Source organism: Alosa alosa, chromosome 7, assembly GCF_017589495.1.
Source record: "Alosa alosa isolate M-15738 ecotype Scorff River chromosome 7, AALO_Geno_1.1, whole genome shotgun sequence".
NCBI classification, from domain to species: Eukaryota; Metazoa; Chordata; class Actinopteri; order Clupeiformes; family Clupeidae; genus Alosa; species Alosa alosa.
The window spans coordinates 35,401,679-35,423,658 of NC_063195.1; the positions used below are offsets into that span (position 1 = coordinate 35,401,679).

Below are 21,980 nucleotides of genomic sequence, written 5' to 3' on the forward strand. Positions count from 1 at the left end.
AATAGCGCCGGGCCCTTGTCAGCAGGTCTGATGGTTTGGAGTCATGTCTTGAATGCTAATGTGAGCAACAATGTCAAAGAGCTTCTCTTGAACTCGGAGACGACGGAAACTAATATAGCAATAAACGTCTTAGCAGATTCCATACAGAGTAACCAGTCATAGACGCCAATGAAGTGTCATAGCAGAGCTATTTGAAAATAATTCAATAGAATTAGACATAGTGTCCACCGATCCTCACACAGACACATACTGTACACGATCACAGTCACCCTCACAGTAACCACATTCACAGTCAGGATAACTGACTCCAGCTAATACAGGTGTGGAAATAAGTGAAACATCATTGAACCTGGTCTGTAACCTCCTCTTCTCTCTCTGGTGTGTGTCCTGGTCTGTAACCTCCTCTTCTCTCCCTGGTGTGTGTCCTGGTCTGTAACCTCCTCTTCTCTCCCTGGTGTGTGTCAGGTGTTGGTCCAGTCTGGTCGGATCCCCATGGTGTCTCTGGAGTGTGTGTCCTGCAAGGCTCAGTCCATCTTCGAGGTCAGCCAGAGCTCTAAGGTCGACCTGGCTGGGACCTGCAGCAACTGTGGATTGTCACATCGTGGGGTGAGACATCCATCAAGTGATCAAAAGTCCTGATGAACTGATTTTTTGTAGCTGCCTTTTCTTTACTAAAACTTGCCTGGATTATGTTGTTTTGTATTTGTGATTGTCGTTGGCTCCACTGATCAGTCATGAATTGAAAACCATGCAAGTCATGAATATCAATGTACTTGTGGTGGGCCAAACTGGATTGCCTTAACTCCAATGAAGGGTTTACAAAGCTGTATAATCCACATAGCACTGTGAGAATAGTACAGGAATATCAGAAGGTCTCAGGGGCATGATGGGAGTTGGAGTGTTGAGTGTGTGACTCCTCCGTGTGGAGGTTAAAGCAGTTTACTCTGACCTCAACATGGACACACAGGGATGAGGTCATTGCTGGGAAAGTGCTCTTTTTTTCTCCCCCAAACGTTCTTTCTGTTTGGGTGGAGTGATGTCACCACAGAGGCATGGGAGAGGGGGTGGAGAGAGAGACTCTGCTAGGCGTGGGGGGTGATGTCATCATAGTCATATGGGCTGTTCTGCAGGGGTCAGCTGTCAATCGTACAGCCAGCGCATCTCAACCAGCACATCTCACATCTCACATCTCAACCAGCACATCTCAACCAGCACATTCATACAGCCAGCACATCTCACATCTCAACCAGCACATCTCACATCTCAACCAGGACATTCATACAGCCAGCACATCTCACATCTCACATCTCAACCAGCACATCTCACATCTCAACCAGCACATTCATACAGCCAGCACATTTCACATTTCACATCTCAACCAGCACATCTCAACCAGCACATCTCACATCTCAACCAGCACATTCATACAGCCAGCACATCTCACATATCAACCAGCACATCTCACATCTCAACCAGCATATCTCACATCTCAACCAGCACATTCATACAGCCAGCACATCTCACATCTCACATCTCAACCAGCACATCTCAACCAGCACATCTCACATCTCAACCAGCACATTCATACAGCCAGCACATCTCACATCTCAACCAGCACATCTCACATCTCACATCTCAACCGGCACATTTTGGATTCTTGAGATAGTGACATGGATTTCAGTGTGGAACTAGGCCATTCATTTTTGTTATAAAAGACAGTCAGTTGGATCCTATAAAAGATTAAATAACCTGGGACATATTTTTGCCAGTGTGTAGGCTGTCTGAAACCTCAAAACCTCATTACAGCCATCATAATTCTAAGTCTTCTTTCATAAACGCCCCCATTGAATTCTACTTAGTTATATAATAAAGACAGTCAGGCCTCTGGTTCTGTTTTTCTGCCAGATCATTCCATTTGGGTTGAGCTTTGGGTCGACCTTGGATAAACTGATAAATCAACATACAGCTATTGTTTTATTTCCATTCTTTCACCTTTGCCAAACAAAGAGATTTTATTGCCAATGTGTGCTGTCTGTTTAAGCACTGGACGGCCAGAACCCAGAATAATGAGCGGCTGGCGCTGGACTCGAGCACCACCACCACGGGCAGTGAGGGCATGCGCCTGGTGCTGCGGCAGGGCATCCTGCGCGACGGCGAGTCCTACGTTTTCACCTTGCACGTTGCCGATGACGACATGGACCGCAAGGGTGTGGCCTCCATCGAGCTGCAGCCCAACCTGCCTCCCTCGGGCGGGTCGTGCTCGCTGTGGGCCGATGGTCCAGGGCCTTATGTGCGCACCCTGCTGGACAAGGTGTACTTCAACTGCACAGGTGAGAGGAGACGCTGCTGCTGCCACCTGCCTTTGGACTGAGATGGACTTGTATCCATTAAGTAACATAGATGGTGTGCAGTACAGACAGACCATTCTGTTGGGGAAGAGAGTATTAAACACCAGTGGTATAACTAAATAACGTTCTTATGCTCTAAGGAAAAGGGGAAGAGAGTATTGAACACCTGTGGTATAACTGAATAACGTTCTTATGCTCTTGCTTGATCAGTACTGGCTGCTGAGTCCTTTATCAATTATATTTATTTCTGTCTCATTCTCAAATCACCATTTACTTTTGTCTGTCAGAACTACTCTCTGTCTCGCTTCTTCAATCCCTTCCTTTACTTACCTGTATGTGTGTGTGTGTGTGTGTGTGTGTGTGTGTGTGTGTGTGTGTGTGTCTGTGTCTGTGTGTGTGTGTGTGTGTGTGTGTGTGTGTGTGTGTGTGTGTGTGTGTGTGTGTGTGTGTGTGTGTGTGTGTGTGTGTGTGTGTGTGTCTGTGTCTGTGTCTGTGTGTGTGTGTGTGTGTGTGTGTGTGTGTGTGTATGTGTGTGTGTGTGTGTGTCCTTTAGGCTATGCTGATCAGGGGGAGTCTCCATCGTCTCTGCTGTACAGCCTGTTGTTGCTGCGCTGCTCCGACTCCCTGTGTGAAGAGTTCTGTGTGTACAAGGGCAGCAGCCCGGAGCACTCCACCTTCCTGCCCCCTGGATTCAGCGCCACCCACCACCTGGTCTCAGCCACCATCATCGTGGAGGACCACCAGGGGGCGTCTATCGTTTCACTCAACAAGTGAGTGGCACAGGCCAGATGTGCTCACATCAGCACAGCGGCATCAGGCCAGATGTGTTCACATCAGCACAGCGGCAGAGGCAGAGATGATAGTAAAGCAAGAGATGATATTAAAACTTAATGATATTAAAATCTTTGACAGTCATTGACAGCACTTTTTAATTTGCTATTCTCATTCTCTCTCTCTCTCTCTCTCTCTCTCTCTCTCTCTCTCTCTCTCTGTGTGTGTGTGTGTGTGTGTGTGTGTGTGTGTGTTTGTTTTGTGTGTGTGTGTGTGTGTGTGTGTTTTGTGTGTGTGTGTGTGTGTGTGTGTGTGTGTGTGTGTGTGTCTGTGTGTGTGTTTGGTGTGTGTGTGTGTTCCCTCAGTACATTGAAGGTGGTGTTGCCGGAGGCCCCAGTGGGTTACAGCAGCCTGCCCCACTGGCTGTCCTACCTGACAGAAACGACCCTCAGAGACCTGCTCAAGCAGGGAGACTCCCAGCGCGTCCGAGAGCTCTCCCTGGCTCTGATCACCGTGCTCAACGAGGTGAGTCTGTCCTGTCCCCTCCACATAGCCCTTCATCGCCCAGATAGCAATTTCAGAGGGAAATGAAATTGCTCAAGCAGTTCATCTCCATTGCTTAGACTGTAATCTCTCCACCCTCTCTCTCTCTTTCTCTCATTCTTTCTTTCTCTCTGTCTGTCCATCTGTCTCTTTTTCTGTGTGTGTCCACACAGTACGAGCAGACGTCGCCAACCATGCAAGTGACCCGAGCAGAGCGGCAGCACCGCCTCAGTGTCCGTGGCAACATCACTAGAGCGCTGACAGCCCTCGACCTCACCACCGTCAACGACATCCAGCAAACATCAGCGGCTCTCGCTCAATGCACAGTAAGGGACGCAGACAGAGTGTGTGCAAAGCGTAGGCAACAGTGTTGATGAGGACTCAGCTCACCATCTTTGTGTGTGTGTGTGTGTGTGTGTGTGTGTGTGTGTGTGTGTGTGTGTGTGTGTGTGTGTGTGTGTGTGTGTAGGCGATGAACCGAGAGTTTGTGTGCGAAGAGTGTCAGAACAGCACTCTGGACAAGCTGGAGTCCATGCTGGAGATTTTGCAGACGGACACCAAACAGGGAACCGTCACCCCCACAGAGATCGCTGACAACATCCTCAGTATCATGGGTGAGTTGATGTTCTTCCCCCCCACACACTTACAAACACACATGGACACACACACACACACACACACACACACACACACACACACACACACACACATATATATAATACCTTGAGCAGTGTCATAGGACTAGATGTGTTTGGGGTTCTTAGTGACAGGAGTACACAGCCTGGGGACTCTCCTCTAAATGTAATACTGAATGTTAGTGGAGGCCAATGCAAATGAGGTAGACTCATCAAACCCACCCACAACTCGACAAATGGACCACTCACAATAGCTGTTTACCGTTTGAATCAGCGCCATTGCTTTGAGCCTCTGGACTTTTGGCTTGGTTTCACGTGTTTGAAATGCCCGGAACTTAATGAGCATTTACACCCACATTTAGATGAGATTCGTCTATGGTTGTCTCCTAGACTAGACTGAGATTGGACAGGCATTTGGAGAAGAGATTTGTATAAGATTTAGTCTGACATTAAAATCTCAGTTGTGATGTTGGGGAAGATTTTCTCCAAAATTGGAAGGGAATGCAATTAAATCTCATTTGATAAATATTTCAGGAAAATCCTTGTGCTCGTCTAAGCTGCTCATTTATTTAATAGCCAGACTTGCCTGCAGATAAATAAAAGTCCAGAAAGACACAAACTGAATATAGAACTTTGAACTATTCGGATCCAGAGTGTTTTTGATGCTGATTTGCATGTGTTGTGCGGATGTTCTCAGAGATTCTGTCTTCAGCTGGTCATCTTGTCTTCACACAGGTGACCTCATCCATCAGGTAAGCCAGGCGGCGGTGGTGGGGATGGCCCTGGAGCCGGACGATCGCTTGTTGGAGGACCAGCACCCGGTGCTGGACGATCCGCACCCTCTGCGCGTGGCGGCCAAGGCTTACACGCTGTCGTCCGAGCTCATGCGCATCATGATGCACTCGCGCGTGCTCAACGAGGAGCCGCTCATCCTGCGCGGCGACGAGATCGCGGCGGCCGGCAAGCGCGCCGACCCGCAGAGCCTGCTGTGCTACGGCTCCAGTGACCCCAGCCCCGAGTGCCGCCGCTTCTCCATCCCGCGCACCTTCAACACCAGCCTGAGCCGGGCGGCGGCCAGCGGGGACTCGTCCGGCGGAGGGGGGGGTCTCGGGGCCAGCGCCGGGGGGTCGCCGCCGGGCGTCGTCCAGCTGCTTTTCCAGGTGGAGCCCAACCCCTTCCCCTTCAACTACGTGGCCAACTACTCTGTCTCCACCGAGGTGGCGTCCATGGAGTTCCGCACGGAGAACGGCACACAGATCCCCATCGCCAACCTGGACGAGAGCCAGGCCATCACGGTGGCGGTCAACAACGGCAGCACGCCCGGCGTGGACGGCACGGGACCGGTGGAGAGGCTGCGTCCGGCCGGAAGCTTCAACGTGAGCCGCTGCAGCCACGTGATGGTGAGGGTGGACACCGGGAACACCAACCGGCAGGCCGGACTCTTTGTCCAGCTCAACTTCACCATCCTGGAGGGTGAGGAACAGATCAACATTTGAAAATGCCTCTTTCTGTCTCCACATAAAAACATTTCAAGTAGTGACTAGAAGTATATATTTTCCAAATGTTCCAAGTCCAACCTATGGCAGGTGTATTTGCATTTTAGTTTCCACCAGTGTTTCCCATACATTGACTTATTTGTGGCGGCCCACCACAATATCAACATTGACCACCACACAATGATTTTCCAGGTTGTACTAAAAATGGTGCTTAAATCTAGTTAACATCATAACCATGCTGTGCTAATTTGTTAAAAACTGTTGCATTCAATTTAATTCTGCAAACCTGCCACCACAAATAGAATTCAATTCTGTGGGAAACACTGTCCACGTATTTCCTGCACTGCTTCTGCACTGATAAGGGTCTCTATGCTGAATCCCCTGAGGCAGCAGCACCCTACATACTGTAGTTCCCAAGCCACAGTTTCCACTGTGCCAGAGTGAGACTTGAGAAATTGTGCAAAGCATATGTTATTATTCCGAATTCATAATGCATGAAGCAAAAACTGAAAAAAAGAAAAACAAGCCTGGACGAGTTTAACAAGGCAGCAAGAGGAGCCAGATGGCGGGCGTGTGTGATGATGGAATATGATGTTGCTTCTGGCCCAACTCTGTTTATCTCTCACCACTATCTTCTCACTCTGAGCTGAGAGGAGCACGTATACAAATAACTACGGAGGGATCGGCCAGTGTACTGGTCTAGAGGCACATTCACGGTCCCACCTGCTGACTCTTTGTCTCCATGTGCCCGTCCACTCTACAGAGGACACGGAGGAGCGGGAAGCTGACCCGGCCATCGTGGCGTACCTGAACAGCTCCCATTGGCCCAACGAGTACAACTGCAGCGACAAGAAGAGCATCCACCTCAGCATGACCCAGGGCCAGGAGCTGGACCACCGGCCCTACACCTTCTTCCTGTCACCACTGTAAGGCCTGGAGCATGTCCACACCCACATCCACACCCAGACCCAGTGCTTTTGTGTCTGTGTTATAGAGCAGGGCTTTTCAACCAGTGGTCCGTGGCCCACTTGTGGTCATTGTGAGGACATTGCTGGTGGTCTCTGACCATGTATTCAGTAATATAGTTGCAATGTGGGAATCAGCATATTTATTCAGTGGTGGTCCTGGTGTTAAGTAATTAGTCAGAATGATGGTCCCTGGTTCCCAATCAGTTGAAAACCTCTTTATAGAGTGTCCAATGGGAAATTAAGTATTTAGCTGTAGTAGGTATTCTCCACAGAAAATATGACATGACTCTTGGTCTACAGTGCTGTTATTAATGGTTGGCTGTGTCAAAGTAAGAAAGGTAGGTAAAAAAAAGGAATAAGTCTACTATGAATGACTTCGCTCATTACTCTTGCACAGGTCACATGACACGACCCAGGTGTACTACATCAACGTGACGACGGGCTGCGGGCCCAGCTACCCGCGTCTGATTCGCCTGGAGGTGGGCGTGTTCTCCTCGCTGTGTCAGTACTTCAGCGAGAGCGCCAAGCTGTGGCGTACAGATGGCATGGTGCCTCTGGCCGAGACCAACGCCAGCCGCGCCGTCTGCAGCACCAGACACCTCACAGCGTTCGCCGCCAGCCTCTTCGTGCCACCCAACGCTGTGGAGTTTATTCCCCCTGTGAGTGACTCTCATGCCTCCCCACTCACACACACACATACATACATACACACACCTGCACATACATACATACATACATACTGTACATACACACACACATACATACATACATACACACAACTGCACACACACACACTCATACATACATACACACACACAACTGCACACACACACGCACACACACACATACATACATACATACACACAACTACACACACACACACACACACACACACACACACACACACACACACATACATACATACATACTGTACATACACACAACTGCACACACACACATACATTCACACAACTATACACACAACTACACACACACACACATATATACATACATACACACAACTGCACACACACACACACACACACATACATACATACACACACAACAACACACACACACACACACACACACACACACATACACATACATATACACACACACACACACACACACACACTTTCTCTCTCTCTCTCATGCGTCCCCCCATCCTCCCACACACACACACACACGCACACACACACACACACACGCACACACACTATTGGTGACATGGCGTGTGTTGCTGTGTCCCTGCAGAAGGAGTCAGGGGGCGGCCTGGTGGTGGTGCTGTGCTGTGTGCTGGGGCTAGTGTGCTACGCGGTGGCCGCCGCCCTCCTGCACAAGCTGGACCAGCTGGAGCTGCGCCGCGCCGCCGTGGTGCCCTTCTGCGGGAAGGACGGCCTCTTCAAGTACGAGGTGCAGGTGAAGACCGGCTGGAGCCGCGCCGCAGGTGAGCTCGGACACTCTCCTGGGGACTTGAGACATTCAGCAGGCACTGTGGTAGAGCAGTTAGCCTAGATATCTAGACGCACCCTAGAGCAGTTCGCCTAGATATCTAGACGCACCCTAGCGGGAGCAAATGTCATTTCCTGCCCGGGCTCTCCCTTTGTCTCTGCCAGGGCTAGTCTAGCAACTCTCTGTTGGCTTGCGAGCTGGAAAAATTAAACTTTGACCAAACTAAACCAATCACATCGTGTATAGAGACGTTAGGCGGGCTTAACATAATGATTGATGGCAGAGTTGCAACGGTTTGGCTTGAATTCCCTGCTACTTGAAAACAAAGAAGACGGATGTTGCTGTTGGCAAACAGCGTGACACAAGTTTTTTTTAAGTTTTTAAGTTTTTTTAAGTTTAAGTTTGAACTAGCCAAGTAGCTCCGCTGGTGGGAAAACGCATTGGACTCATAAGTTGTAGCACTGTCCTATTGCGTGCAGAGGGAATTTGAGAGACAACCGATTATCCCGCCCCTCGGACTGAGCACTGCCAACGGTGAGTCCCCAGACCCTACATTTTAATGGGCGGTCAGTTAGTTAGCGGTCATTTGGTCACTTATCATTGGACTGTGTTGACTGCAAGATGGGGAGCTGGACTTGTTCATTTTAAATTTAATTTACAGTTTAATAAAACCACACACTTGCCACAGCCTTACAAGAAACAGCAACACTTCCTGTTTACAATATTGAAGCTCAAATGAAGGCCACACTGACTTCTCATTTGGACACAAATTAGACTTCTGCCTTGAGCCTGTTGGACTACTTTTACACTTTTTAATCTGCATGGAACACCTTTGTTGATATGTCTAGGCACCACTGCCCATGTTGGCATTAGTCTGTACGGCCGAGAGAGCCGCAGTGGGCACCGTCACCTGGACAGCAGTGGAGCCTTCACTCGAAACAGCCTGGACATCTTCCACATTGCCACCGATGCCAGCTTAGGCAACGTGTGGAAGATTCGAGTTTGGCATGACAACAAAGGTAAGGAGAGATTGATGATAGCCTTAGAGCCCCTAACTCTGGGAGATCTCCCCCTAGCTGTGCTGGCTCCCTCAACTCTTTTATCTGCTGTCTCTTTCAGGCTCACACACTTCTCTACACACACACACATGATGTATATATATAATGAACTCGGGGCACCTGTCGGTCTCTCGTCTGTGATGTCGTAGTCACCTTTCCCTTTGATCTTCCTCTCCCTTTGTCTCAGGGCTCAGTCCAGCGTGGCTGCTGCAGTACGTGTTAGTCAAGGACCTGCAGACAGGCAACACCTACTTCTTCCTGGTGGAGGAATGGCTGTCTGTGGACAACGAGAAGACAGACGGCCGAGTGGAGATTGAGGTTGAGGCCTCCGGTAAGAATTATTCATCAGCACCCCCCCTTCCCCCCCTCCCCTCCCTCAGCCCTGGAACAGCTCTGATGATTGGGTGCATGCTCTGTGTTTTGTATGTGTTCCCTGCAATGCACTGGAGGAGCTGACTCACTCGTCCTGCTCTCCACATGGGCTCTCATCCCTCTCCGTCTGGCACTCTCCACTTCCTGTTTTCTGGACCAAATGACCTGAATGGCTAAAATAGCAGTAAAGTGATTCTAAATTCACATCATTTTGCAATCTGCACACTTTCTTCTCTTAGTTCACCAATCTGCTCTTCTTAAAAGCTAATATTTATGAAAATATTATGGTTTAATGTTACATGGAGCCTACTAAAATTGAAGAGCTATATTTATCGTTAACGATGCTACTTGAAAATTCAGCCACCTCAACTATTAGCAGACATTAACATGAGGTTAGATGATTATTGCCTTTTATATTTTTCCAACATCTGGTCCATAATATTTTGTGAAATGTTTAATATAAGCCCCTTTTGTGACCCAATAACAGTAAAGACAAATACTTAAATCATCAGACAATGTTTAATCAATTTGTTTTGTTCTGAAGAAAGCCACAGATGGCTGTGAATTACCCATCCTTAATTATGTTATACTCTAATAAATAAACCCACTACTGGTACGGTGGCTGAACTTAATTTAGCACTCAGCTGCCTCAATTCAAATACCGGTACCCATATTTCATTTTGGGAAAATATAACGGTACACACAACATTTAATATTCCTCCATTTTTAGGTCTACAAAACAGCATTAGTGTGCTTTCCCATTCTTCCAACCATCTTTTGCACCATTTTTTACACATGGCTGCCATTGCATCATCTGTGAGTCCCTGTGATGCGTGTACACTTAATCTACACTGACACTGAATTGAGGATATGACCATGTTTTTGTTTTTGTTGGCAAAATATTTCTATATATTGAATGTGTCATGTCTGTGTAAATAGTCCAAATAGTGCATTGTTTTGGAGATCCTCATATCCAAACTCACATCTGGTAATAAATCAGAGTGGCATATTGGTGAATTTTCAACTAAATCTGACTATCATGTTGTGACAGACAGTACTTGCAAGACTGTTTAAGAAGATCCACTTGCACAACATTTCATGGCTCGTCACATGGTGGTTTGAGTTGAAGATTTCACCGCTGTACTTAAATTTTAATATCGATCCACACACATCCGTCCATTCACACAGGTTTTGGGTTTCACCCATCCGTTCTGTGCGTGCCCAGACTAAGGACAAGGCTCTTGTTTTTCTTTTGCACTGAATAATTGAATAAATCTGTTTTGGGACATGTGGAAATGTGGAGAACAAGACACAATGTTGGATTTTAGCTTGTTTTTGTTTCCTTCCTCTGTGGCGCCCATGGGCACTGCAGGATGTGCCAAACTCATGTACCCGCACGGGTCGTTTCAAAGGAACAAACTTTAGTTGTGAACGCAGCAACATGCTTTAGTAGGTGTAAAAAATTGGTCTAAAAACAAATACGGACAGAGAATCGGTACCGTTCGTCACAGTCCGAGGTGTAGACACTGACCCATGAGTGTAACGGTACCTTTATCTGCTGCCCTTCCGCAGAAGAGCGGGCCCTCCGGCGCTGGCCGCGGCTGTTGTCGTGGGAGCTGCAGAGGGCGCTGTGCGAGAGCCACATCTGGGTGTCCCTGTTGGAGCGTCCGCGCCGTAGTCCCTTCAGCGGCCTGCACAGGTCCACATGTGGCGCGCTGCTCCTGAGTCTGATGCTGCTGGCCAACGCTGTGTGGTACACCACCGTAGCCCACCGCCAAAACAGGTACAGGGCACGCGCTCCAGAAAAGCACACACGCTTAGGACTGTGCTAATACCAGACAATACACTACAACTTTTCTAAACCATGAGGACCAAGTGATTTATAAAGAGAAGGAGGGTCACCTTACGCAAAAGGCATGTTATTACATGCATATACAAATACATATTTGTAATAATACTACATGTTGCTCCATCTGCTGTAAAACCAGTATGTGTGTCTGTGTGTGTGTGTGTCTGTGTGTCTGTGTGTGTGTGTGTGTGTGTGTGTGTGTGTGTGTGTGTGTTTGTGTGTGTGTGTGTGTGTGTGTGTGTGTGTTTTGTAGCTCCACTGCAGTGGCTAACCTGGTGTCTTTGAATGCGGAGACCCTGGGTGTCGGCTTAGTCACCTGTCTGGTGGTCTATCCCCTGTACCTGCTGGTGTTCTGCCTCTTGAGGATGAGCCGTAGCAAGGTGAGACTCTCCCACACAAACACAGCTCAGCTCACCTCTGTCTTCCCTGTTGACAGGTGCAACACATTTGTTGATGTTTTGCCTCTCCAATCACATGCACACTTGACACATTCTCCAAACGCTTTGATCAAAATTAAAAACTCTTTTCTGTCTCCTCTTAGCTATTAGTCTTTCAGTCTGAAGACATTGAAGTGTTTTTACAGAAGTTTGTTTTCTATGTGTTCAGAGTGACTGTCTACCCAGTGAGTAAAGTAAAGTACATATTGAACATTCATTGAACATGCCTTTCTGTTTATTTAAGGTGCTAGTGGAACAGTTGCCACCACAAAGCGATCAGGAGTCTCTAGAGATCGATGACTTCCTGGATAACTCCATGACTGGAAGTTCCTTCCTCATATTTAATGGAATGTCTGAAGAGGTAACAAACGACATGCTGCCTAGCCTAGGCCTGTTAATGTGGTCTAAACATGATTAGTATTACTACAGAAAATAACAAAACGTTCTCGTTTGTCTTTGTCCTACTGTTCTTTTTCATAACTTATTCATCACCCCACAGACATGCTCAGAAGAGACCAACATAGACTTGCCCACTCCCTCAACCCAAAGGTAAGCGTTGTCATGGGGACAGCTACTCTGATTGACAGACTCATCTGTTGTGTGTAAGTGGAGAGAGGGAGCTGTAGGGAGATACCTAAAGCCACATTCAAGTGAAATGCACGCTGTGGATTAGATCCTGAAATAAACGGCAAAGCCTTTGATGTGAGAAATGTGTGATTGATAGGCAAGGCATTCATTATGCATGCAGAGTGGTACTATGTGCATTCATATGGGTGAGTGTGTATGTCTGAGGGAGGGAGGGAGGGAGGGGGAGAGAGAGAGAGAGATTGAGAGAGAGAGAGAAAGAGAGAGAGCACTTTTGTTAGGGCACACACCTGCCATCAAACATATGCAAATATTCTGGCTCAGTATTTCAGAGTATTTTCTCATTCTGAGCATAAGACCCCCTCCCCCAACACTTTTAAAGTGCATCTGATATTCTGGTACTGTCAGCAGGTGCTGTTTACAGACAGACTGTGAGCCCTCAGACTGTGAATCTGTCTGCCTAAGTAGATGCAAATATTTGACCTAATAACTGCTTGTCTGTGTAGTCTCCAGAGATGGAGCGATTGTCCAGATGTGATGAGCGAGTCGTCCGTGATGGCATGCGCAGGGCTGCCCCCGAGGCTGAAGCGTGGCCAAGGAAGCCGCCACCTGGGAGTGGACATCACCTTTAATCCTGAGGATGAGGAGGCAGCGGGCGGCTACCCGCAGTACTTCAGCTCCTCAGGTGGGAGTGTGCTCTGCGTCTGAAGCTCATGTGAAGTAGCATCAGAAAAATACAAACACACTCACTCTACAATTCAAAATGAAAATCACACACACACACTCTCTTTTTTTAGTGATTCACTCCATTCACTCCACAGTCACACTGAAGAAGAATTCTGAGTCACTGTGTCTTGTTTTCTATCAATCCCCCACACACACCCACACACACACAAACACACACACACACACGCACACACACACACACACACACACACACACACACACACACACACTGGCACATTTGTAATTGCCCTTGTCTGCCCTCTGGCCAGATGAGGACCTAATCAAGCGGATCCTGGCGGATGGCCAGCTGCAGGTCTCTCAGCTGTGTGACCCCCAGCAGCTTTTCTCTGCGGCAGACAGCGACATGGCTGACCTGTGAGTGACCATTCGCCTTCTCTTCTCGTTCTCGCTCCCCTGTTCCCTCTGCCCTCCTCACCTCTGTGGAGATTACCCAGAACCCCCCTCCCTGCTAGCCCTCCTCTCTCCTCTCCCCAAATCTGACCCCAATTCTGACCCCAAATCTGATGGAAGTTCCAAAGTATCTTTACATTTTTTAGAGTTTGTTACGGATGTGTTGCACATTCTTGATTGGAAAAAAAAAACATGAATAGGAAGTGGTCAGTGGTCATTTGTCCTGTGGCTGCTCCAGAGGAGGAGGAGGTCAGTGGGACATCATAAATCATCTGTGTGTGTTGTGACAGATCCAGTATTTTTGGGGATAAGACCGAGGTGATCCTGCTGCAGAAACTCAACGAGCCCCCACCGCTAGGAGCAGTCAGGAGAGATCCGCCCAAAACCGCCTTCACCAACCACACAGGTCAGAAACACACACACACACACACACACACGCTCACACACACACACACACACACACACACACACTCTCGCTCCCAGACACATTCTCTTATAAATAAAACACTGACACAAATACCCAGGCAAATGTCCTATCTTTGTCCTTACTTCACTTTAGATAAGGAGACACACAAACACACACACACAGGAACACACACACACACACACTCAGACTCTCATCTCTCATATTCTCCCTCACACACACACACACACACACACACACACACACACACACACACACACACACACACATGCTCACCTCTGTCTCCCCCCCCAGTGGTGACAGATGTGTGCCGGCCCCGGCGCTTCCCGCCCTGGGTTGGCCAGGCGGCGCTGTGGGGCAGCTGGCTAGCCCTGGTCCTGTCCAGCAGTCTGTCCATGTGGCTCGGCCGCAGCATGAGCGAGCCAGTGGCCCTCATGTGGCTCATATCCTGCATGGCCAGCTTTGTGTCCTCCTTCTGCCTGCTGGAGCCTCTCAAGGTAAACACACACACACACACACACACACACACACACGCACACACACACACACACACACACAATAGCATTCACATCTATCGGAACGTCACATATTACCAACCGTCACGTATGTCCAACCTCTTACGTGTATGTGTCACTTAATATTCATTTCTATACAAACCAAGACAGCGCAAGCACCCACACCACATGTTTATCTAAATTAGCTATGTACCAAAAATTACATTTTACCGTAACTCGTAAACAGTGTTGTAAGGCTGCGTGTACAAATCCGCTTGGAGCTCCAGTGGAATTTTGATGGTAGCGACGAGAATTCTCAGTCTAACCGTTGATGTGCCATGAGAAAGGTTGGGAATAAGTACCCACCAGCCCAGCACTAAACTCTGAGCGTGGTAAACAAAATCAGATATTTCAGGCAGTTAAAGCCCCGGTAAGAACCAAACAAATTTTTGTTCAAATCTACACACCTATGGCTACTGAAAAATGTAAGGTTAATTTATCAAATGTTATTTTGAAGTATTAAAAAACATTGTTGTTTTCGAACGAAATAGTTGGTAATTAGCACGTTTACGATAGTTGTGTTAACTTATGGAAATTTGCTATGATCATCTACTCCTAGTGACTGTACTGCACAAGGTGTGCAGCAGTTGTCTTTGGTTTACAATTAATCAGTACAAACGTATGCCCTCAGGCTACACCACACGTGCATCACTTCATTACATGAAGCAATTCATTAAGCAATGTCATTATGCACTCATTGTCACTGAGGGCGATTAATAACAGGGAACTCTCTGTGTGTGTGTGTGTGTGTGTGTAACGCGGCGTCGGGGCGCGGCGTGTGGGTGTAAGGGCGCGTAAATGTGCGTGTGTCGCGTCGCGTCTTGGCGTGTGTGTCGCTTGTGCGTCGTCGCGTCGCGTCGTGTGCATGTGCATGTGTGTGTGCGCGCGTGTGTGTGTGTAGGTGCTGTGTGAGGGCCTGTACTTTGCGCTGGTGGTGCGGCGCGTGCGTGCTGAGGAGCAGGATGTGCTGGTGGAGTGGCCGAGGGTGGAGCGGGTCAGCCAGAGGATCCCGCGCGTGCGTCCACCGCAGGGCTTCGCCCTCTCACAGGCCCGAGACGAGGCCCGCAAGGTCCGCCTGCTACACAGAATGCTCAAGGTGAGAACACACTCACACATATAAATATGCACATATAGACACCCACACAATTTTAATATGTATGAATTACATATGTAATAGGCATTCATGAGGCCGGTTTGGCCTACTGGGAGAGCCTAATGAGATGACTCTACCTGCAACATATTCACATGCTGTCATAAAAGTTACATGGTATGTCTCTCCTGTGAAATACATATATGCTACTTAGTTATTCTTCTCATTCAGCTAAGCTCAACCTGCCCGGTATGGGTGAGACGTTGCCGAGCAGTAAGTGAGTCTTGTTGTAGTAAATGTTGTATAGGGAATGTGTGTGTGTGTGTGTGTGTGTGTGTTCTCTAACTCTGGCCTGTGTGTGCTGGTGTGTCAGGGCTTCGTGGTGTACATGCTGTTCCTGCTGGTGGTTCTGCTGCTCAACTACGCCGACTCCAGCACAGACACTCAGCGCCTGCAACTGCGCAGCCAGCTTCAGCACCGGCTGCACACAGCGCATTTCATCAACATCAACAGGTACCTGAGGATCATATCACACTCAAAACAACATCAACAGGTACCTGAAGATCATATCACACTCAAAACAACATCAACAGGTACCTGAGGATCATATCACACTCAAAACAACATCAACAGGTACCTGAGGATCATATCACACTCAAAACAACATGCATTAGATCATAAGCAAGCACATTAATAAAACAGTCTTTAATAGAACAGATGACATTGGAATTAAAAAGGTTGAGGAGATGTTATTGTGTTTCTTCCCCTCAGGTGTGTCTTGTCTTTTGTCTCTCACCTGAGCCCTAGCCTAATAATACAACCCCAAATCAGAAAGAGTTGGGACGTTGTGTAAAATGCAAATAAAAACAGAATGTGATAATCTGCCAATTTTGCAAACTCATATTTAGCTGAAAAAAGGACGCAAACATACAGTATCAAATTTTACACAACGTCCCGACTTTTTTTGATTTGGGGTTGTAGTCTGAAAAACAGTTAGTGCCATTGAAAATTCTGCTCAAGGTTGTGTGATGTGGCTGCCTTGATTAGCAACTTCTTATCCTTTGCAAATACAGAAGGTCATGAGCCAAACACCACTAAGGCAGTCACAAATCGATATGGGCATCATATCCCTAGAGGAACAGAGTTCTTTAGGTCTTCTCTCTCTCTCCCCCACGCGTTCACAGCCTACTCACATATTTATTCATTAGTGAAATGCCACATAATCTGTATTTGTTGGCTTAGTCACAGAATTTTCATAAATCAGATCGAATTCTCATATATAGAACATCACAGACAGATCCATGGGTCTCTGCCAAACAATCCTAAATAAACAGGAACAGGAATAGTTTTCTATTTAAGTCCATCATAAGGAAGAATTTGTCTAAATGTGCAGGCTACCAGTTCACTGTACTACACTGTACTACTGTACCTGCTGTATACTTTTCTGTATGCTGAAATATTATGCATTAATATTTTTTTTGCTTTCTGTAAAGGGGGAATACTCCATGTAAAATGCAATGAATAATGACCATAGCAAAGAAATTAATATTAAACGTTAGCCTTGAGATGTCCATGCGAAGCATATCATATTAGATCGATACTGGTATGACTGATACTTTTGCATCGGTCGTGACCACAGAACACAGACATAGATGGTGTATGAAATGCCCACTCGCCGCACCACATCTCTTCCTGTGCTTTGTGTTTGTTGTGATTCTTGATTGCTTGTTTTCTCTCCCTATCTTCTGTCTCCAGCCCTGTGCCCTGGGCATTAGCTGCCGTGCTGTGTTAGCATTAGCGTTCCTCCTCCCCTCTCCTTCTGGTGGAGTGCAGAGTGCACTTTAGATTCTGGAGCCGCTCAAATGGCCCCTATCAATCCCCTATGCCTCTGCCGTGCCGCTGCGCTCCTCAACAATGACCAGTGTTTACAAGTGGCTCATGCAGGGCCCAGCATAGAGTCCAGTTGTGTGTCCGGCCCGATGTCTACGGTGTGTTAACTGCTCTCTCTCTCTCTCTCTCTCTCTCTCTCTCTCTCTCTCTCTCTCTCTCTCTCTCCCGTGTCGTGTGTAGCCGCGAGGACGTGTGGCCGTGGCTCGCCGACTCCTTGCTGCCACAGCTCCTGGACGGCCCGGCCCTGATGAGCGCCACGGGCAGCGTTCTCCTGGGTCCACCCCGCCTCCGGCAGCTCCGCAGTCCAGCAGGTGAGACGAGGGGGCAAGGAGCAGAGGATAAGGGAGTGGAGGAGGAGAATGGAGAGAGGGAGGGAGGGAGGAAGGGAGAGGGGAGTTCAGGAGAGGGAACAGACTGATGTGTGAGGAGGGGAAAAGAAGAACTCCTCTCACTTTTGACAGGAAAGAACAATAGAGCCAAGTAGGACACAGTCCCAGGGGAGGGGAGGGGAGGGGAGTGTGCTGCAACTGTGTGTGCATGTGTAAGCAGACCTCACCACAGACACAGAGTGCCAATTCAAAGACTGCTTGACTGACAGGCAACCTTTGGCTATAGCATGCTTGTCTCCTCCTACTGGGCCTTTGGATAAGCAAGAGAAGAAAAGCATCTGGATAGCCGGCATGTCAACATCAATGTCAGAACGGAAGGTTCTGGAGACTGAAAAGAACAGAATTTATTGTGCACTGCCCTTTGTACAAAATAGCATGTCCACGGACCTAGAGGAATCTGAGTGAATCAGATTTATGCACGTCATGAATCTAACCTTGAGAATGATCAATACTAACACCCACACAGGCAAGTGTAAGGAAATATGTATAATATATAATAATAATAATATATAAATAAATAAATGTGTGGCTTGTGCAAAGTGAAAACTGTATGTGTGAAGACTGGAGTGTTTCTCTTCCCCTCAGGCTGCCCAGCTAGTGACTCTTTCCCAGGAGCCTCGTGGTTTGGATGTGGCATACGTGGCCACGCGCTGGGCTGGAGTGGACCGGGCTCCAGCCTCTCACCCAACTGGACGCTGAGCTCCACTGAGAGCAACGGGTAAGCTGACAAATGAGATGAGTCAGAACGAGCAGATCTCCCCCGTGGTTGATCCATGGGCTTTTGCTTCTCCACTCATTTCATCACACTCCCTCTCTCGTCAACAGCCCCTCATCTGTGGTTGGCTTTCTTATCTGTCTCAGCTGCTCTTTTAATGGTCACCACATTGTCCATTTAGTCACTAACTATGTGGAGTGCAAACTAGAAGTCCAAATCCAATCATTAAACTGACTAAACTCTTTCTATGTTCTTTTTTAGTCTATCTGTAGCGTCTCACCTCAGAGTGTTTGTTTGTTTGTTTGTGCATTTGTCCAGAGCTTGGCACTGGGGGCAGGCAAAGGTGTACGGCAGTAGTGGATTTGTGCAGGAGCTGACCACAAACATGGACATTTCCAGAGCCCTCATTCAACATCTCAGCACACATCAGTGGCTGGATCCACTGTGAGTATCTCTCTCTCTCTCTCTCTGTGTGTGTGTGTGTGTGTGTGTGTGTGTGTGTGTTTGTTTGTGAAGGAATGTTTAGAGGAACCATTTGAATGCCAAAGAAGCAAACTGTCTGCCTCTAATTAGTTGTTTCACGGTGCAGTAATGTCAACAGTGTAGACACAGTGTCAGTGGAATGTGTAGTCCTTTGCCATAAAAAAGACTGTTTCTTGTCTGTTTCTACTGACTCCACTGAGTCTTGTTTAGCCTTGAGTAGCTCTTCTCTCCCAACCTGTTTTGATCCTGCAGCATATCCTTCATCGGTCCACTTCAAACAGTTTCAGTATTTGTCTGTGTGTCTGTGTGTGTGTGTGCAGGACAAGGGCTTTATTTGTGGAGTTTTCTTTGTACAACACAAACACCAATCTCCTGGCTGTGCTGACCTTCCTGCTGGAGTTTCCCGTGTCCGAGCGCGTCCAGTCCAGTTTGGACCTGAAGACTTGCCGTCTGCACCGCCTCAGCCAAGGCCTGGACCTCCCTCTGCTGCTTACGGTAGACACACCACACACACCACACACACACACACACACACACACACACACACACACACACACACCACACACACACAAACCACACACACATACACACTACACACACCAGACACACCACACACACACACCAGACACACCACACACACACACACACACCACACCACACACCACACACACACACACCACACACACACACACACACCACACACACACACTCACCACACACACACACACAAACACCACACACACACACCACACACACACACACACACACACACACACACACACACACACACACACACACACACACACCCCACACACAGCACTCTTCACACCAATCCCAGAGCTTGGCCACAGTGGGGGTGGGACTTTCCATCTCTCTCCCACATGATACCCAGCGTGTCTCAGGGCCAAATCATCCACTGAAGCCAACTCTAACTGGCGTGGGGTGACTGAGAAGTCATTTCCATGGAAACAGCATCGGGATGTGTTTGTGTGTGAGTGTTAAACTCGGTCTCGACTTCTCGCCCGTGGCAGATGGTCCTGCTGTCGCTGGTGCTGTTCTTCTGCGTGCGCGAGGGCTCGTGCGTGCTGCGCGAGGGACGCCGCTACCTGGTGCGCGTGTGGAACCTGGCCGGCGTCTGCAGCCTGGCGCTGGCCCTGTGCGTGGCCGCGCTGCACCTGGCCCGCGCCGCCCACGCCGACCGCCAGTGGGACGCCTTCCTTGGCCAGCGCCACCGCTTCACCGACTTCTACGGGCTGGCCCAGCAGAGCCAGGCCATGAGCACGCTCAGTGCCCTGCTGCTCTTCCTCCTGGTGCTGAAGGTGAGAGAACCAGAGAGCAGCCACAGGGCTCCCACACAGCATCAGGCTCAGCAGTTAACCACCAGCTCAGCAGTTAACCAACAGCTCAGCAGTTAACAACCAGCTCAGCAGTTAACCAACAGCTCAGCAGTTAACCACCAGCTCAGCAGTTAACCACCAGCTCAGCAGTTAACCAACAGCTCTAGAGTTTTAACAAGGAGGATCAGGCTCAGCAGTTAACCAACAGCTCAGTAGTTAACCAACAGGTCCAGGGTTTATAAAAGAAGGAGGATCAGCCTCAGCAGTTAACCAAGAGCTACACGTTTTAACAAGGAGCATCAGGCTCACTAGTAAACCAAGAGCTCCAGGTTTTAATAAGGAGCATCAGGCTCAGTAATTAAGCTCTAGGTTTTAACAAGGAGGATCAGGCGCACTAGTTAACCAACAGCTCTAGGGTTTAACAAGGAGGATCAGGCTCACTAGTTAACCAAGAGCTCCAGGTTTTAACAAGGAGCATCAGGCTCACTAGTTAACCAAGAGCTCTTGGTTTTAACAAGGAGCATCAGCCTCAGCAGTAACCACAAAATCTAGTTTTTAACATCCTCTAGTTCATTTTCATCACCTCTCACTCTTTTAAGCTTCTCAACATCCTCCCTAATTGACAGCAATTGTCTGTTGTTGCCAGCATGTTAAAGTGATTTATTCCCCACTGTCTGTCAGACTGATGGGCCTACTGACACCACATGGCAGTTCACCTCAACATGAGGAACAGAGACAAACTCCAGAGTGGAGTTTGCACTTTCACTGGTAGTCTTAACTCTCACAAGTCTAACATACATCCTTGGCAGCAGCACTTTCTGTTGCTGTTACTGTTGGAAATGGCTGTAAACAGGGCCTTGGCTGGTTATGTAAGCGAGAGATTAATCATCGCGAGTGTTCAATGTGTTCTCAGAGAGTCTGCCTGAACTGACATGGGCAATGCATTTTGCGCATTGATGTGCATGTTAGTCCCCATTAAAAACTGCCCAAGGTGCTCTCATAGCAATTATTTTCACATTTAGTCACAGCATGTAACCCCCTAGGATTAGTGTTCACTCTGTGTTCAATGTGACTTCACCCTTTAAACGATTACTTCAAGATGTATTAGCTGAATATGTTTTCTTTCTCATATTTTCCACCTCCATGACCCTTCACCCTCTACCTCCGCCCCTCTCTCTCTCTCTCTCTCTCTCTCTCTCTCTCCGTCTGCAGGCCTCTCACCAGCTGCGCTTCCTGAGGGAGTGGGCCGTGTTTGGCCGGGCGTTGCGGCGCTCGCTGCGCGAGCTCCTGGCCGCCTCTGTGGCTCTGCTCCTCCTGCTGCTGGCCTACGCGCACACCGGACACCTGGTCAGAGCCCACACCCGCCTCCACCTCCACCTCCACACCTGCCCCCACACCCACCTCCACCTCCACACCCGCCTCCACACCCACCTCCACCTCCAAA

General features: G+C 48.4%; 1 protein-coding gene across 1 annotated transcript in view; it reads left to right on the plus strand.

Annotated features, from left to right (window-relative positions):
- pkd1a (polycystic kidney disease 1a) overlaps positions 1–21,980 on the plus strand; it is a 71,618-nt gene that overhangs the window by 44,326 nt on the left and 5,312 nt on the right. The window contains exons 20-47 of the mRNA XM_048249070.1: positions 466–606; positions 2,042–2,330; positions 2,902–3,118; positions 3,485–3,644; positions 3,836–3,988; positions 4,132–4,276; positions 5,033–5,770; positions 6,557–6,719; positions 7,159–7,420; positions 8,019–8,211; positions 9,065–9,235; positions 9,462–9,605; positions 11,219–11,429; positions 11,749–11,875; positions 12,177–12,293; positions 12,432–12,481; positions 13,024–13,202; positions 13,513–13,618; positions 13,945–14,060; positions 14,373–14,575; positions 15,534–15,728; positions 16,096–16,235; positions 17,793–17,923; positions 18,587–18,719; positions 19,035–19,160; positions 19,520–19,694; positions 20,231–20,518; positions 21,749–21,883. Of these exons, the coding sequence (XP_048105027.1) occupies positions 466–606; positions 2,042–2,330; positions 2,902–3,118; positions 3,485–3,644; positions 3,836–3,988; positions 4,132–4,276; positions 5,033–5,770; positions 6,557–6,719; positions 7,159–7,420; positions 8,019–8,211; positions 9,065–9,235; positions 9,462–9,605; positions 11,219–11,429; positions 11,749–11,875; positions 12,177–12,293; positions 12,432–12,481; positions 13,024–13,202; positions 13,513–13,618; positions 13,945–14,060; positions 14,373–14,575; positions 15,534–15,728; positions 16,096–16,235; positions 17,793–17,923; positions 18,587–18,719; positions 19,035–19,160; positions 19,520–19,694; positions 20,231–20,518; positions 21,749–21,883 (5,208 nt within the window). The remainder of the gene's footprint in view (positions 1–465; positions 607–2,041; positions 2,331–2,901; positions 3,119–3,484; positions 3,645–3,835; positions 3,989–4,131; positions 4,277–5,032; positions 5,771–6,556; positions 6,720–7,158; positions 7,421–8,018; positions 8,212–9,064; positions 9,236–9,461; positions 9,606–11,218; positions 11,430–11,748; positions 11,876–12,176; positions 12,294–12,431; positions 12,482–13,023; positions 13,203–13,512; positions 13,619–13,944; positions 14,061–14,372; positions 14,576–15,533; positions 15,729–16,095; positions 16,236–17,792; positions 17,924–18,586; positions 18,720–19,034; positions 19,161–19,519; positions 19,695–20,230; positions 20,519–21,748; positions 21,884–21,980) is intronic.